A 17,337-nucleotide genomic window follows, 5' to 3' on the forward strand; every position below is an offset into this window, starting at 1 on the left:
AATACTTCTTTTATTGGATAAACATTCAAACTCATGGTTTCTTAGTTCTTTTAACAGAATGAATTCAGATTTAGCAATTACAACAGTCTATAGTCACAAACATTGGGTAGAGCAGTATTTGTATTTCATTATACTGCGTACTATCCATGATTACACGTGTATTGCCTCTCAGAGAGTCGGAGCGGAACATATTTAACAGTCTTCTCAAACAGAAGTTGAAATATGAAACCAACAAGCCACAGTTCACTGGTCAGGATGTCTTCAGAACAGATATTGTTTGTTTGCAGTATTCAGCCGGCGTGCAAGGAAATCCATCATCAGCACATTTATCTTAATCTATAGTGTAACATGAACATCTGGAGTGACAGACGGTGAGCTGCATGATCGCCTCATTTTTAACGGATTTTGCTGATATAAGAGTTATTCATGCTTTAAGCTCGTCTGCTTTGAAAACCACACACACGCACAGTTTCAGGCTTAAATGCAGCGTGTTCCCAACACCTGCAGCCTCAAGGTAAAATGAGGTCTGACAAGAACACTTTTTCCCTTCTTGAAAAGTGTTACTTCTTCTCCCGTCCTTCAGCCTGCGACTCAACTTTCTGCTTCGAGTTTCCTCCACATTAGGAGCCGTGTCAGAGATACCGCACGGCACAGCGGAGAGAGCTGAGAGCTGAATGTTTCACCTCAGCCTCTCAGCCGTTCCTTTAAAACTCTGATCCCAGACCTGCTGCTGGGTTACGTGACAGAAATTGGCCTTATCATCATGAACAACTCACAGACGCCCTGGTGAGCAGAAGAGGAGAAACCTACGCAGTCTGACTCACGCTGGAGTCCTTGTAAGATGTAGCGGCTCCAGACCTGTGATCTGACTGACTCATGCTCTCCATCCTCACAGGGAGGCTGTGGACTCTGACACATGGACGGAGCCGACGTTCTAAAAGGGAAACTGAGTTTTTTGAAGTTACACTCGAAATAAACGCGTCAATTCACCGGATGATCTTTTTCAAGCCGACCTGCAGAGATATTTGCAGCAGGTCTATGAACAACTCTTTTCAAAAAGGAGTTATTTAGAGGGGTTTTTCATCTTAAGGTTACTAAAGTATGTTTATTAATACAAATATGTCGCCATAGTTGGGATAACCCTTAAAGCTAAAGACTGCGAAAAAGCCTTTTCTTCTTTATTTGGGTTTGAATGAAAAAGGAGACATCAGCTTCTTGCTTGCAGAGCAGGGAAGCCGTGGTGGACCATGAGAGATCCTTTACTGAACACTTAACTTTATTGTTTTTTTTAGGTTAACACCACCCGGGTGCCCAGAGCACAGTTCTGTGGTTCGCTGATAACATGAAGGCATTTGGAGGAGATTAGAGCGGGAGAGGGCAAGGGGTGCTGGAGAGACACAGGCTGAGAAGAGAGAGAGGATGAGAGGCAAATAATCAGCGGAGGAGAGTGTAGAGAATAAAGAACATGGAGGAGAGGGGGGGGGGGTCGTGTTGGCAAGGGAGGCAGAGAGAGAAGACGAGGAGGAGAGAAAGGAGCGCATGAAGGGCAAACCAATGGATACACCGGGTGATGCACAGAGGGATCAGTGTGCCCGGGTGAGCAGTCCGTCCGTCAGTGAGAGACACACACACACACACACAAGTTGGCACTGTGATCACACACTGAATATATAAGCCGTGTAATCACAGCCTGGTTAGAAAGACGAATGGGTCATTAGGGGCAGCGGGGAAGGGGAGACGGATGAAACGGAGAAGGCAACATAAAAGTTAGTGAGGAAACCAGAGCAGGGGCAGGAGAGGTCAACAAACGAGCCAGAGAGGTTCAAGGTAAAAGAAAAGAACAAAAGCTTTCTCTCTCTTTATGCCTCTGACTCACGGCCGTGACACATTAGCTCCTAACACTGATTTGCAAAGCTTGTTTCATGAATAATTACCCGTCATTACAGGGACAATGTGGATCTGTGAGACGGTTTTTGGCTTTTTTTTGTGTCCATCTGTCCTCGGATCCAATTGGACTTTCGTCACGGACACAGAAACATTGTGATCAGAGGAGGAGTAACGAGCCGTGTCTGCTTTGGCCACATTAGACAGAGAAGTAAAGAGAAGAGAAAAGAGGAAATCATTTCAGAGTCCATACAGCTGCTTGTGTTTTGAGGTAAAATTAAAAAATAAGCAGCTGTGGAAACCGGAGAGACGATTTCAAAGAGCTTTCATTAGAAGCCCCTGAAAGGAGAGACTTTGAAAAAACCTTTCCAAAAAAGAGGAAAAATAACATTGAGAGAAAGAGACCCAGTAATGGAGCTATTTTAATGCCCATCTAGAATCCAAACACTTGAGAACCTACAAGTTGCAGGAGCCACTGTTGGATGAGCGATGTGCAAAAGTTGGCATCTGCTAAAAGGACTATTTTCACACACTTACAAGTTCTACAGCATCTGGTTTTCTATTAGAAAAATAACATCTTTACTGTGTATGTTGTGTCTTTGCTGCAGTGTGTCACGCAGCCTTCATGTGTGTAACTTAATGTGTAGGAAGGAGGTGCAAGTTTCAAGGGATCTGCTTCAGTCTTTGTCGTGAACTGAGAGGTTTCATTAAAAGTAAATCTGAAGTGTGAGCGTCTCTCTCTCCACCTCCTTCTGTCACCTCACCCACTCGTTCATCCTCCTCCGATCTCTGTGTGTGTGTGTGAGTGTGTGTGAGTGTGTGTATTAATTAAGTTGTTCAGCCTTGCCGACGACACAAGGATGAGATGTGCGGCGGTGACAGAGGGAAGAGATGAACTCCTCTTCTCTCGGTTGGAGTATTCAAGGAGAAAAAAGGAGGAGGGGGTCACTGGTGCATCAATAACACTCAGAAAGAGGCAAACACTAAAAATGTGACCTTTGTCAAGAGCAGCCACGGCTCCTGCTCGACTTCTTTTGGCTTCTTGGTGGGAGACGGCGACCTGAAGACAGCTCCGGCACAAAGGCCAAATTCAAGGGTTTCTTAGGTTGAGGGTTCTCGTTCCCTGTGTTTGAACTAAGTGTGTGTGCAACCATTCAGCTGAGAGTAGAGATAAACTTCCAAGGCAGATGTGAAAGAGGAAGAAAAGGAAATCGGCTTTAACGTCAAAAACAAAGACGTGAATGAGACGTAATTGTTTCAGTAGAAACGTTCTTTTTATCAGACGGAGAAATCTGTCTCTTTGTCGAACCACAGCTCAGAACCAGTGTCAGCCACCATATCTAAATCCGTCCCATTGAAAAGGAGCTTGATCACCGTGATAATCTGCCACAGATCCACGGTGGGATCAGTGCTGGCTCTGTGATCGTGCCGCTGTCCTCCCGGTGACCCGCTGCTTATCAGACGAGAACAAGGCACAGCCGCTGCTTCAGGAAACTCTCAGGTCACTGAAGCTTCTGTCAGGACTTTATCAATTTAGTACAACGGGAGAGCTGAAGGAGAAACTGGAATTTTAAACGAGATAGAAACTAAGACAGAGAATTTTAAAATAAAGCTCAGGTTAGAGACTTGAACTCAGGCTGAACCTAAATTGCCAAAAAAAAGATATTTAAGATATGGTGGAATCTGTCTATGTCCTGGACACAAAAGATATTGTTTGGGATTGATTTTTGACTTTTGTTCCATTCAATTAAATCCTGCGTGGACAAAGTTAAGACTAGAACCTAAATAATTAAGATCAGATCTGACAGAGTTATCTCAGCATCTTTAGAATTGCTTTAAAACACTTGAGACGTGATTTGAACTCGTCTCCGTTGCTTAATAGTTGATGAAATCTTCTCTTCAACATCTTGAGATTTGCTTTCACGGACTGAAACTTCTTAAGAGAGAAATCCAGATTTGCTTTCGCAGATTTGAGATGTGACAAGGAATTGTTTTAATAACTTTCAACCAGCCTCAGAATTGTCTTTGTATTAGACCTGGGACTTGTCCTGTCACAGCAGTAAATACAGTCACAACACAGTGAGTCAATCGCCTTGAGACGGACGAATAAAAGCTACAAAAGACGAATTGAGACCGATTTTTAAAACAAGACGATGCAGCAAATCTAACATGAAACATCTGCAGGTATGTACACATGTACCAGAGGGAATTCTCAGCAGGTATTTGCTGATCCCTGAGGAGGAAAACAGGTTTTCTACTTCCCCACTAAAACAAAACATCAGCCCCCTTGAGGCTGGTTGGGATTTACAGTCTTGCTCAAGGATCCTATTGCCGGGTGGGATCATGGGACTTTGGCGGAGATGGGGCGTGGGCGGGGGCGGGGGGGGGGGGGGGCTTGAATCACAGCACTGCATATGAAGAATGATGCTCCTGTTTGTTCCACCCCCCCCCCCCTCCTGCTCACAGACGTGGGAGGGCCGATGATAAACTGTTGGACAGAAGCAATACAGTAACGCTGCTGCAGGACAGATAAAGAAGGATGAATGGACGGGGATATGAGGTGTCACATAAAAACACAAACAGGCACATAAAAGACAAATGCGGTGTATTAATGGACGGCCTAACACACACACACACACAAACACACACACACAAAAAGAGACTCATCTAAACAAATGGTGTCAGGGGACGTCGGGGAACTCTTTGTCGCTGGTACACACAAACACACACACAAACACACACACAAACAAACACACACACCTGTTTTTACCAGAGTTATTAAACTTTAAACTTTGGTAACGTGACATTCGGTAAAGACAGTGTAGTGTCCACTCTTTTAAGCACAACGTGTCATTAACTACACAACGCATCACAAAGTGAGAGGTTATTGTCAAGGTGTGGAAACAGTGAAGCCTGTAATACAGAATAAACTGCAACTCCAAGTAATGAGTAATTCTTTTACAAATAACTGTTAGTTTATGATGCTGCCAAAGGTTATTCACTTTAAGGGCAAATTCTCACATTTGAATTCAGCAGCTATTTCTATGTCCATTAGCTAATTGATATAAAAGGTCCTGTAGAGCAATGTCGAGTAAAACGTACATATATAACAGTATAATGTCGATAGGTGGAATAAAAAAAAAAGTAAAAATCCATTTAGAAACACCAGGAGAAATGACTAAGTGCTTCTTCTTCTTGAAGCAGCCAGTGAGGTGAGCCATTATAAAAAAGGCAGTAAAAGTGGGTTTAGCTGCTTTGTGTGTGATGAGGTATTTCCTGTGGCCCGATGATAAGGTTGAAGGTGCTAATCCCCTCAGAGCCTTTCTACGCTGAGTGTAAAACCCTGAAATCAATGCAGGAGCCTGCAGACGTTACCACTGTGAGGCTTCTGCAAACTGAATATCATCTGTGACCGAGCAGAAACCAGTTGGGTTTTAATAAAAAGGACAAAGAAGTTTTTACAGAATACATTTAACTCCCAAAAATATACAAACTCAAATGGCTATCAAGGGTAAATGTGCATGTGTGGACGATAAGTACTGAGACAACCCCCAGCACATCACTTCTCTTTCCACTCACTTTGAAATCGTCCCCAGTATATTATTCCTCCTCCTCCTCCTCCTCCTCCTCCTTTTCCCATAATTCTCAGTTTTGCCTCCTCGTCTCCTCTACCTCTCCTGCAGTGCCAGTCTTGAATCTGAATGACCACCTGTTAAGACAAATCGCTTCCAGGGGGAAGAAAGTGATCGTGTGTGTGTGTTTGTGTATGCATGTTTGTGTGTCCTCAGGGGGGGGGGGTTGAAAGAAAAGCGGCATTGAGTGAGTCAGAGAGCGGGCGAACGAGAAGACGAAGATGCATTTAAGGCAACAAAAAAAAAGCTGAAACTTCAGGCGCAGAGTGAGGACTGACTGTAAAGAAGAGGAGGAAAATGAGAAAGGACAGTTTGAGTCAGGAACCTCAGGAAGAGAAAGAGACGCTATTAAGGTTACACATGCTGCTACCGCGCGGATACACACCTCCGAGGCTTTTTTATTACAATATGTTCCCGAGCAACGAGGCACATAGATTTTCAGGAGGAGCGAGGAGAAGAAGAAAGATGCCGACAGAACGAGAGTCGGAGCCAAAGACAGAGAGAGAGAGAGAGAGAGAGAGAGAAATGGAGCGACCAGAGGCCAAAGGGACTTATTCTCATTTGTAAGGTCCTGTAAAAGCTTGTAATTGGTTGTCTGTCTTGATACAGGGAGGGTGGTGAGAGCGCTGTCAGGTCTTATTGTTACGAGAGAGTAGCTGCAGGCCTGAGTTCAGCTGCCTTCACCGGCACCTGGGCCCAGAGTCAACCTTCTGTAAAGCACCGATGAAATGAGGGGATACAGTTTGTTGACGTCAGATTCAGCTCTAAAGGAAACCATCAGAAATCCAAAGCAGCTTTCTTTCTTTGTTTCTTTTTTTCCGTGAAGCCGAGGTTCAGGCGAGCCAAGTCAGCCGGGGGTTTGAGTGGACCCCGGCACGGAGAACTATTTAAAGGGATGGGGGGGGGGGGGGGGGGGGGAGTGGTAAGTGAGGGGACAAATGTAGAAACCACTTCAGGAACAGTCACAGCACTAAAAGCTAAGTGCTGGAAACATGACGTGGGAAAATATCGCACGGAAGAAATCTGCGAAGCAAGCGGTGAGAGAGAGAGAGAGAGAGAGAAAGAGAGAGAGAGAGAGAGAGAGAGAGTGAAAGATGATGAAATAGACGTGCAAGTCAAACATAGACAAAGAGAACAGCGTCTCCATCTTTTCAGGGATGCCTCTCGTTGTGCAGTTCACACGACATGACACTAGGGCGTTTTGTGAGTTCAAGATCAGTTCACGACCGATGGAGGAGAGTTCACGCTTGTCGGCTGCCTCCTGATTTGAAATCAGTTCTGGGACTATTGTGTGGGAGTTCTGTAATTTGTCAACAACTAGAAAAATCAGGCCAAAAACTGGACTACGGCTTCAAATGTGGCACAAAAACACATCAGTAGTTCTAATAGAGCAAAGAACAAGTAGCTGCAGAGGAGTTTCATTCACTGATTGTTACCGTGACTGTTTAAAACCCTGCAGATCATAACACAGGTCACCTGCAGCTCCACAGTTTCCTTTTAGACTCGTTTAATTCACAAACCCATTCCCTCCTGTTGAGGAATTATTATGAACTCCCTCCCCCCCCCCGCAGGCTACAATTTGCATTTTACTGAATTGCCAAAAAAAGTGCAACCTTGGTACCTTCGAGTAAACACTTCAAAGTGCCCACTTCTTCAAATCGAAAGCATCTTGAAAGCAAAAATAAAAAACATTTTTAATTCACCGTGCAACAAGGCCGATAGAAAAGAGGCGGTTGAGAAACAACAAACCTCGAGTTGAACTTCATTCTACTGGATTTCTACTGAATAACACGACTGACATAGATTCGCTCCCGTTCTTACGCAACCATACATCTCTGCTGTGGGGTTTGCATCGCCCTGTCAAAGGACTGTAGCATAAGGCATATAGGAGTTCTGTAAGGTTAAGGCAATCAACAGTAAGAGTGCATATGTGGAGTGCTCACTGAGGCAGCTTCATGTGCACATAACACACGAGCTCCCGCAGTTCATGATGCAGGAGGAGAACATTCACTTTATCTCACAGATTATCACACACGGGCTCCAGGAGGGAAACGAGTTGAATCTGATGTCATTCACTAACTCAAGAGGCACGGCTGTGGTTTTATATAAATATAGAATGAATACACAAGTGTTAGATAACTTTGCTCTACAGCTTCATAACAGTCTGTCAAATTAAAAACATCATGCATGTTTGCCTGTAAATGTCATTCAGGCAACTCAACAATATCTCATGCAGTGACAAACACAATTAGATCCTCTTGATGCAGAGAGAAGCTCAAGCTCTAACCTTTGTCATCATGAAGAACACGCGTGTGGGACGTGCAGGTCTACACACAGACACACACACACACAGACACACACTTGTGTTGTCCTGTGGGTAAATATAACCCGAGTTTAAGCGTGCATAATGTGAGTGCACCTGTATCAGCACATGTCACGCATGATCGGGCTCAAAACTTTGAATGCCAGCATATATTGGATACAAGAATGTGTGTGTGTCAATGTTAGCTTGTGTGTTAAAACTCACACACACACACACACACAGGCTTGGTTTTTAATTCTGGGAATGCCTTGCTTGCAAGCCTTTCTGAAGGGCTGTTAAATTATTCAAGTCTGTATCTTTGCACCGCTCCTCCACCTCCTCCACCTCCTCCACCTCCTCCCCGAGTCGCTCTCCTCAGTCCAGCTGCAGCCAGGCAGCCCACAGACTGCATTATTCACCCAGACGCTTGCTCAGGCCACTCACCATCGTGAACAGAGCACACCGGGGGGGCCTCAGAGGTGGATGTGGGTGCAACAGAGAGAGAAATGAACCTGGTGAGACACCGAAGGCAAAGAGAGAGGACGGTTAAGAGTGTGACAAGGAGAAGTCAACGTTTTTGTTTGTGGCGTCTTCCACCCGTCATGTTCATCCTCGCTATGCCACCCTCTCTCTTATTCACGAGGAGGAGGAGGAGGAGGAGGAGGAGGAGGAGGGCTGAGGCGTTACGTAAGTCCAGAGGAGCTCCAAGGTTTTCTGATGACTTTGTTTTTCCCTCTGGTTCAATTTGAGAACCACTTTAGATTAAATTAGGTCGTCTTCTTCTACGTTCACCCCCCTCCCCTCCTCCCTGTTTTAGTCTATTCCATCCCCTCTTTGTTTTATTCCCTGACAGCTGAAAGACTGAGAAGAACCTGCACTGAGACACACACACACACACACAAACACACACCACAGTGGGTCAACATACACAACAATAAGCAGAGAAACGCTCTGTGCAGCCCAACTCATCTGATGCACACAGTTCACAACAATCTCCAACAGGTTTTTATTGTTTTCCTCCCAGGTTATTTTTCTATTATATCCATAATGCACTCTCCCCAGGGTTTGACAAGGAATAAACACACACACACACATTTCCACAGCCATAATATCCACCGTCTCTCTCTCTCTCCTATCTTCCCATAGTGCACTGCAAAGCAAACGTCCCGCTGTGCAGAGGTAAACAAACGCACCGAGCAGCCACTGAAGAGCTGACGCATCAGCGACGTGGTTTCACAGACGATTGGGCTTCAAACACAGATTTATATATAGATGAACGCATTGAAACGTGATCTGTGTGATCACAGGTGAAGTTAGCAGGCGGCCGAGCAGAGGTGGCGTTTCAGGAGAGACTCCGGAACATCATTGATTCAATTGAGCAGCGTCGGGGAGCCGTCATCAAAAGATGCTAAAGGAAAACCAGGATATGAAGAGTAGTCTATTAGGAGAACTATGGCCCAGGCTGCATGACCCTACAAGCAGAGAGTGATAATAACAATGTTTATACAGAGCAGTTCCCTTTACTAAATATAGGCAGAGAACATCAGCTGCCACAGGAAGGTTACGCCGGCCTGGCTGCTCCACGTCTCCTCCGGTCCGAGCTTCACTGTGACAAGTGCAAACAGGGAGCAATTATGTGAGTGCATGTTTGATTCCATCAAAATGTCCAATAAGGATGTAGATATTACCAACGTCTGACACGACAAGGTGCCTCTTATCTGTCTGACCCCGTGTGACCAGCACTCGGGTGAAGGTTGCTGCTGGAGGCTCAGTCCAATCACCTCGACTCAGACCCCCCCTCGTGTGAGTGTTATTTGTGCGTCTACATCCTGCAGCACTTAGCGCCGAGACTGACAGCTTCCTCACAGGGGAGGAAAAAAAACCATAGGTACATATTGGCATTGCATATACACAAAACTCACACAGTGCATGTACACACAGTGCACCCTCTCCTTCATCTCAAACTCATCTTGTCTCACTCGAACACTCCCATGCCTCTATGGGTAGTGAGGTTGTGTATGGAAATGTTGCTGTGCTGCCTTCAATCCACCAACTGTCTCACATCCACTCATCTCATAGAACGTCTCTCTTATGAGGCTGTGACGGGAATATGATGTTCTGAAAACTAAACTGGGTTAATACACAGGCATTAGCCATCTGGTGTGTACGTCAGAAAGACTGGATTACTTCACATTTCAGAATGAGATGATGATCGAGCCTTTAAGCCCACTTAACTTTACACTTAAGCTTATTTTTTAGAATGTGTGCTCCCCTGGCGCCATGTTTCTGAACACATCCAGAATCAATGCAAACAGGAATATCTGATTCGGTTACATTAACTTTGAAAAACCTCCACCAAGGCCCAACAGTCCCCTTATGACACCACATTTAAATTCACTAGATACAGATTTTATTATCATTTCCATACCAAGCAAAAATAAATTCACGATTTCAAATGCCGAGACACATAAGTACCACAAACCCAAATGTATTTCAGCAGCTAGAAGAAACCCGATGTGAATGACTGCTTATCCCGGGGGAGGAGTTGGAACGATGTATTTTTGAGATTCGGCTGATCTTAACCTTTAAGCTTCATAACATTATCCTTTTTAGAATATGAGTAATATACTGATGCATCATCCAGCTCCATTGCAGCTGCACATTTCATCACGTCATCGGGGCTGTTGGCTTTCTCCAGCTCTGGACTGAGGTGTATTAACCAGCAGAGCAGAGTAAGCACTCCACCGGCTCCAGGGATCTTCTACGTCTGTCCTCTCTCGTCTCCCCCATGTGTCTCATCGCACACTCCTCACACCACCTCGTCCTTTTTGATTCTCTCCTCGTCCTCCCCTTTACCTTGAGCGATATCACCTCCTCCCTTCACTCGTCATCAATTCATCTCCACTCTCTCCTCCTCCTCTCATCGTCCCGGTCGTGTCAGCACCGCGTCTGAGGACCCGAACAACCTTTACCGGCGCCCTGCAGGTCCAGCCCCCATTATCCTCAGCATCGATCTCTGCTGCATTGATGAACGATAGAGGAGACGGACGCAGAAGAGATAAAGGGAAAGGAGGATGGATGGATAGATGGATGGTTGGATGGATGGACAGATGAGCAGGAGAGGGAGAGGGAGAAAGGGTCGACAGGAGATGAGACACCGTGAGTAATAGACTAAGCAGAGGCGGACAGATGAGAGAAAAGTAAGAAAATACAAGTGAGGGAGGGAGAAGATGATGCCAGGAGGGAGGGGAGGGGGGGGGGGGATATTGTAGGAACATTCGTCAATAGCCAGCCGGTCGACCTTGGGGATCGATGCGCCCGACAGCCAATCAGTCAGGAGGCTGCGTGACCAGTTGTGCTCGGCAGGGACGGAGGGAAGAGAGAGAGGCAGAAGAAAAGATGGCTCTGTCAAAGAAGTCAATAGGCCGGAAAAAAAACAGACCACCTGTCGACCCCGACACAGGCCCGGAATAAATGGCACGAAAAGAGACAATGGGAGCGGAGTGAGGGGGGAATGGCAAAGGGGAAAAAGAACATGGAGAAGATCAAAAGGACCGATGGAGGATGATAACGCACAAAATGATCAGGGACGAAGCAAAAAGCCTAAAGACGTCCTCTTTAACTGTCAAAGCCTTCAGGTGATGGAGCCGGGGGATCTTCAGGGACGTGAAGACCACCTCTTCATCACTGGTCAGGACGGTGGTCTTATCCGAGGGTCTCAATTCCCCTAGTGTCCTCGAGCAAGACACTGAAGCACCAACTGCTCCTGAGATATATGAGGTAGAGGCTTTTTGCTTTAAGTGGCTGTTAAGACTATAAAAACACCATTTACTGCAAATACAGCCCATTTATCTCCAGCTCTTCAAAACTTAAAGTCACAGTTGACATGCAACATCCACCTTTGTTGTTTTTAATGCTGTGTGCCTTGTCAAACTGTTTTAGGACGTCGGCCTGTGAGATTTTCTTGACCTCTACACTTTCTAACGGTTAATTAAACTTACAAGACCATAAACACAAAGAAAACAGAAGAGGGAGAAGTTGGCTTTACATTAAAAAGTTATAAAAATGGTGGATGTGAGGAGCGAGCAGATTACTGAGCCGGTTTATTGCCCGTTTACAAAAGGTTCCTCAGTTTCTGCAAAGTGCCGTTGAGCTCATTTCAGACCAACCCCTGTAATGACGGGCTTGTGCAGCTGCTGATACTAGATTCATATCAGATGGGAGCTCATCAGCAGAATTGAGCCGGCTGCTCCACCAGAGACCTGCTGCGCCCACCACGATACAAAAGACACCAAAAAGAAAATCGGACTGACCCAAACTGAGGAAGAGTCCGACTCTGAGGAGACAGTGAAACTCACCCGGCCCCAGCAAAGGGATCCATTAGTGATGAGCACAGTAATGCAGGCGGACTCCTCCTTGGGAAAGTGTGTGCTTATTAATTAGCAAACCAAGGCAGTAAATATATAATGCAGAGTGAAGCAGCGGTAGGAAGCTGCGAGTGGTTAGAGAGCCAGATTGAGCCAAACCACAGCAGCAGTAGGTCGGTAATTAATGAAATCAAAGAGACAAAGAGCCCCTCCCCTCACTGATGACTCCTCCCCCCCCCCCCCACGGGTAAACAAGAACCCATCAGGACAGAATGAGAAAACAGTGCACACCCACAGTCACCACCACAACCACCACGTCTTCCTCGCCCTCCTCTTCCTCCACTTTCAATTGTTTGCATGTTCATCACCGGCCAGATGGAATAGAACAGACTTAATCTGTTAATTCCTCTTTTTTTTTTTTTTTGAGGGACCCGTGCTGGTGTGAATGGAAATGCAGAGCACAGCTGCACTGGTTCCACGGCGCGGACTGGCTGGTTGACTGGGGGATTTAATTATCAGGCTAATTGCTTGTTTTCCTCCAACTGTTAACCACGACACGTCCCTGAGTGCTCACGCCTGAGGCCGACGCGGGTTCCCCTGAAAGGGACGAGATAGTGAGGGAACCCCACAGGAAACAAGGATTCTGTTTCCTGTATGACATGAGTGGTCACACGTGAGGGGGGGGGCTTCTTATTCTGATGGTTCTGGTTCTTCATACTTTTACCGACACAGAAAACTCAAACAAGCAGATCAGTAAGAGTCAAGTTTTATGAAGGATTATTATTGATTCACTCTGAAATACATGAAAACAAAATGATTACCCTGCTGTGCTGTGGCAGTTGTTAAAGAAAACACGACACTGTTTCATGTCCTCCTCTAATGAGGGGGGGGGTGAAGCTCGGTGTGTTGGGTAGAGAGGGTTTCTCTATCCCCAACGTGTTCTGCTCCAGAGCGTCATTCAAGACATGTAACATTACCACATATGAGTAAATCTACTCCCGTCCTTGCTCACACACGCTTACGTCTCCACACAATACTGTGACACACACACACGCAAATGTATTTTCCGATGACATCTGTCATGTGCGTATTAGTACACATGTTCATTCACACGTTTGTGGATGTGTGTTTCCGTGTCCTCGGGACAGACACGTAGTGAGCAAGAGACGCAACATGCTGAGTGATAGAATCTGCAGATGGGGCTTCGGGTAATTAGAGTTCATCAACATGACAACTCAGGTCTCGCTAATCAGGCCATTAATACACACAAACATACAATATTAACTCAAAGGCAGCGTTTCTGTGATTAGCCCCGACTAACAGGGCAAACAAGTTGCTCTGTTAAAAATACACACGCGGCTCTGAATTAAAAACAAGACAAGAACTGTAATCTACAGTATAATTGGTTATTCAACGAGGAAAAATGACGGAAATGCCAGTTATGTTGCCTGTTTGCAAATCTCTTACCGGTCCACTGAGTGAAATATTATAAGTCTCTTCCTGGCCCCAGAGAAGCTCATTAAGTTGTACACGTGTTTTAAAAATCAGGGAGTTAAGCAGAAACGTGTTCTCAGAATACTGTAAAATAATCCAGATAGTTAAACAGTAATGGTTTAAGCACCTTTATCAGCACAGCACAACAACAGCCTTGTAAACACTACACTATGTCCCATCTGCACCACTACAATTTGATCACCACACTTTTCCTCCCCATTAAAACCCTCTCCACAGACTCACGCTGCTCGATGCTGTGCGGTGATCTCTCTGCTCCCTGAGGGTTAAAGGTCAGAGGTCATATGTTCCGACCCCTGACGCCCTCCTCGACATCTCGCATCAAAAACAACCGCATCACCCAGCTCGGAGCTCAGAGGTCCGGTCCCCCGAGGGGCTCGGCCTATCGAGCGAGGGGCTGCGTCGGCCAATCAGAAACACCTAGAGCGACTCGTAGGTGGATTTGATCAAATGTACGTTCACCTCGTGTTACAAACTAAATGCCTTCAAGCGTTTTGTACTCATGTTGTAATCATGGAAGATGTATTGACTGAGGCTTTTGGATCAGGCAGTGTTTTTAGCACCTTTAACAGATGTTTATGAAAAGGTGGGGGGGGTGTGGAGAAAACATCAGCTATGGCCAGATGTGGGATTTTGAGAAAAAAAAACAGATGAGGACAATATCCAGAGCGGCATGAAGTTTAAACTTGATCGTGCACATGTGATACAAATTCCTGTGTGATCTGAAGGGAACACAAAGTGGCAGCATATACTACACACACAATGTCCTGTTCTCCTCTTACACACTCTATTGGGTTAAACCTCCACTGCTCTGGACTCCGAGGAGCAGCAGCCCGTGTGAAGGAGATCCTTCATCTGCCACAGACAGCTTATGGCCGTGTTAGAGCCGGCTACAGTGGAAAATATGGATGGAGTGAGGGAGGGCGGAAGATATCAAGGGATGGACGGAGAGATGTGTGTGTGTGAGTGTGTGTGTGTATGGGGGGGGGGGGGGGGGCTACAGGATGACAGAGGGTTGAGAAGATGAGGGCAGAGCGGGGTCGTGAGTCCATGACTGCTGGAGCCCTTCAGAGCCAAGTAGCGTGGCACATGGCATCGCTAATGAAATCTGTGGAATCACTCACCTGGCAATGAGAAATGGGGGGTGGGGGGGGGGGGGGGGGGGGTGAGGAGCGGAAGGTGGTGAGGGTGATAGATAGATGAGGGGGGGAGGGGGGGTGCTCAGAAAAGATGAAAATATTAAGAAAAAGAGAGAAAGAGAGTGAGTGACAGAGAAAAGGAGTGGATACAGAAAAGAGAGGGAGTCCGATCCCTACACACACACACGGGGGGGAGAGTGATTTGAATTTGCGGCCCGTCTCCCACGGACCCTGATAAACAGGGACGAGGAGCAAACACCAAGGCAATTCCACCGCAACACAAAACACGACTCCTGATTGAGGGCAAATTAAAATGCAAATGCAACGCTTCAATTTTTTCCCGATTTCACCTGCGATGATAAAGCGAGGGACCTCTGTTGCTTCCACAAAGTGAGGACAGGCGTGTGGTGGTAGTGTGCGTCCCTGTGTGTGTTTATGAGACAGAGTGTGTGTGTGTGTTTGTTTGTCAAGTTTGAAATGAGAGGGAGACGGCAGCAGGGAGACTGGAGGTGACGTTGTATAAACAGATTAGATTCTGTATTGTCCCTCTCTGAGCTGCATTCCAAATCGGCCTTTTCCCTCTGACCTTGGTCCTCCGGCAATTTCCATAGACCTTCAACCGGCTTCCACCGAATCAACACCACAGAGGAACACGGAAAATAGACTCAAATATGTCTTTCAACCAAATCAGCAGATGGAAGCAGGTTTCTTTAAAACGCAGGTAAACCCCCCGGTGAGTCAGGTCCCACGTCATTAACACGCCAGAGACACTGGAAAACCTCCCATTCTTACCAGTGCTGCACAGTACACAACCATTGATGTATATTTACATAATATAGCACTGAATGACAATTAGCTCATTCTACCTATTGTTATGTTTCCATCACTGCCGACCCAAGCAGGAGCCGCCCCTGAGATCCACAGCCATCGCTTCACCATATGATTTCAAACCTGTGCAGGTCACGGGTCAGAGACCTGTTCAGCTGCTGTGGTCACGTGGTCCCACCGAGCAGAAGGTTCCTGGTTCCAGCCAAATGTCGACTGCAGAGCTTTGCCCCAGTCACCGACGGTCTCGCTGTTTGATTTCGTGGCACAGTCACAAAACCCCATTTTCCATTTATCAGACAGATTTACTGAGAGATATTTCAATAAGAAGGAGAGGCCGACACGAGGTGGAATGGAGAGCGGGAAATGGATGGAGAGAATAAAAGGGGAAATGCAAAATGGAAAACGGCTGGAGTCTATCAGAGACAAGATGACAGACGGGGTGATAACACATAAAGAAGAAGAAGAAGAGTAACTAAACCAAACAGCTTTTCCTTTACAGCTTCTCTTTCACTAACAGAGCTGAATTTTTCATTAGCTTCAATTCTCAAGGGGGGGGGGGGGGGGCTAGCTAAAAGCTAGATTTCCTTGTGCCCTCACGCTGTGTGTGTCTGTGTAGGAAGAGAAACACACTAGAATAACTGTTTAGGTGGCAACTGCAGATATGTCACATGTTCTGCACATGAAGATGTGGGAGGTCTTTTCAGCTCTGTGCATCTTCACTGACTTTCAGAATGAGAGAGTGAGTGAGACAGAAAAGGAAAAGATGAGTCACTTTACAGACACTCGCAAATATATGATGTGAAATTACTTTATTATTTGCTTTGTTAATTAATGTTTTTGGAAAGAAAGACAGATTTTATGAGATTATTCTTTCTGCTCTTTTTCATTCAAGATTTGTGTTTGCATTTAATTTAGTTTGATTAATGACTGAAATAAACATAAATAGCAAATATGCACAATTAATTTTAATGACAAAGCAAAAGAAAGGAAAAAACAACTGGAAAAAGGGACAGAAAACAAGAAAGAGGTGGAAAACTGAAATCAAAGGATTTATCCAAACTCTATTTCTCCATCCAGACAAGTCTCAGTTTCTGCCTGTTCAGATTATAATGCAACCCAGCGCTTTCCAATCCAAAGTGGGGTCAGCAGTGTTTCGAAAAGTTTGAATATAAGGTGCATGGATGTGGAAATAACACTGAAATTTAAAATTACCATTTACAATTGTTTTTTCCAGGTGTCAGAGCCACAAAATTAAACTCAAACGAGACAGTGTGGTCAAAAACTCCCAATTTAAATGGATGTAACCAGACAAAAACAAGTCCCTCCTCAGATTGAAGATTCAGACTCTTTGACTCGACGTCTCCTGTCGGCGCTGCCCCCCCCAGATGTTCATCATCAAGTCCACGTTTCCTCCTGCGACTGCTCCTGAGGAAGAGTGCCCCTCGTCATCCTGGCTCGATAACTGGCGGTCAGTTAGTTAATGAACTCAAGTCGTGTGGTGCGGTCTGAGTCAGACGTCTGAGTGGTGCTGCCGCTCTGCGTCACCGTCAGCAGCCTCCAGAGTCACACAACGACACACAGACACATACAAACACACACACACACAGCGACATGCACACACAAACAAACGATACACGGAGGCTGCAAAGGAAAGTCCAATGTCACTCGGAGCT

At 45.8% G+C, this 17,337-nt stretch overlaps 1 protein-coding gene across 1 annotated transcript in view; it reads right to left on the reverse strand.

Moving 5' to 3' along the window:
* The window catches only part of LOC128461428 (ephrin type-A receptor 10), an 82,603-nt gene extending 80,370 nt beyond the window's left edge, over positions 1-2,233 (reverse strand). Inside the window, exon 1 of the mRNA XM_053446352.1 lies at positions 2,209-2,233. Within this exon, the coding sequence (XP_053302327.1) occupies position 2,209 (1 nt within the window). The 5' untranslated portion in view covers positions 2,210-2,233. The remainder of the gene's footprint in view (positions 1-2,208) is intronic.
* Between the last annotated feature and the right edge of the window lie 15,104 nt (positions 2,234-17,337).

This window comes from Pleuronectes platessa, chromosome 18 (assembly GCF_947347685.1).
Source record: "Pleuronectes platessa chromosome 18, fPlePla1.1, whole genome shotgun sequence".
In the NCBI taxonomy this organism is placed as follows: Eukaryota; Metazoa; Chordata; class Actinopteri; order Pleuronectiformes; family Pleuronectidae; genus Pleuronectes; species Pleuronectes platessa.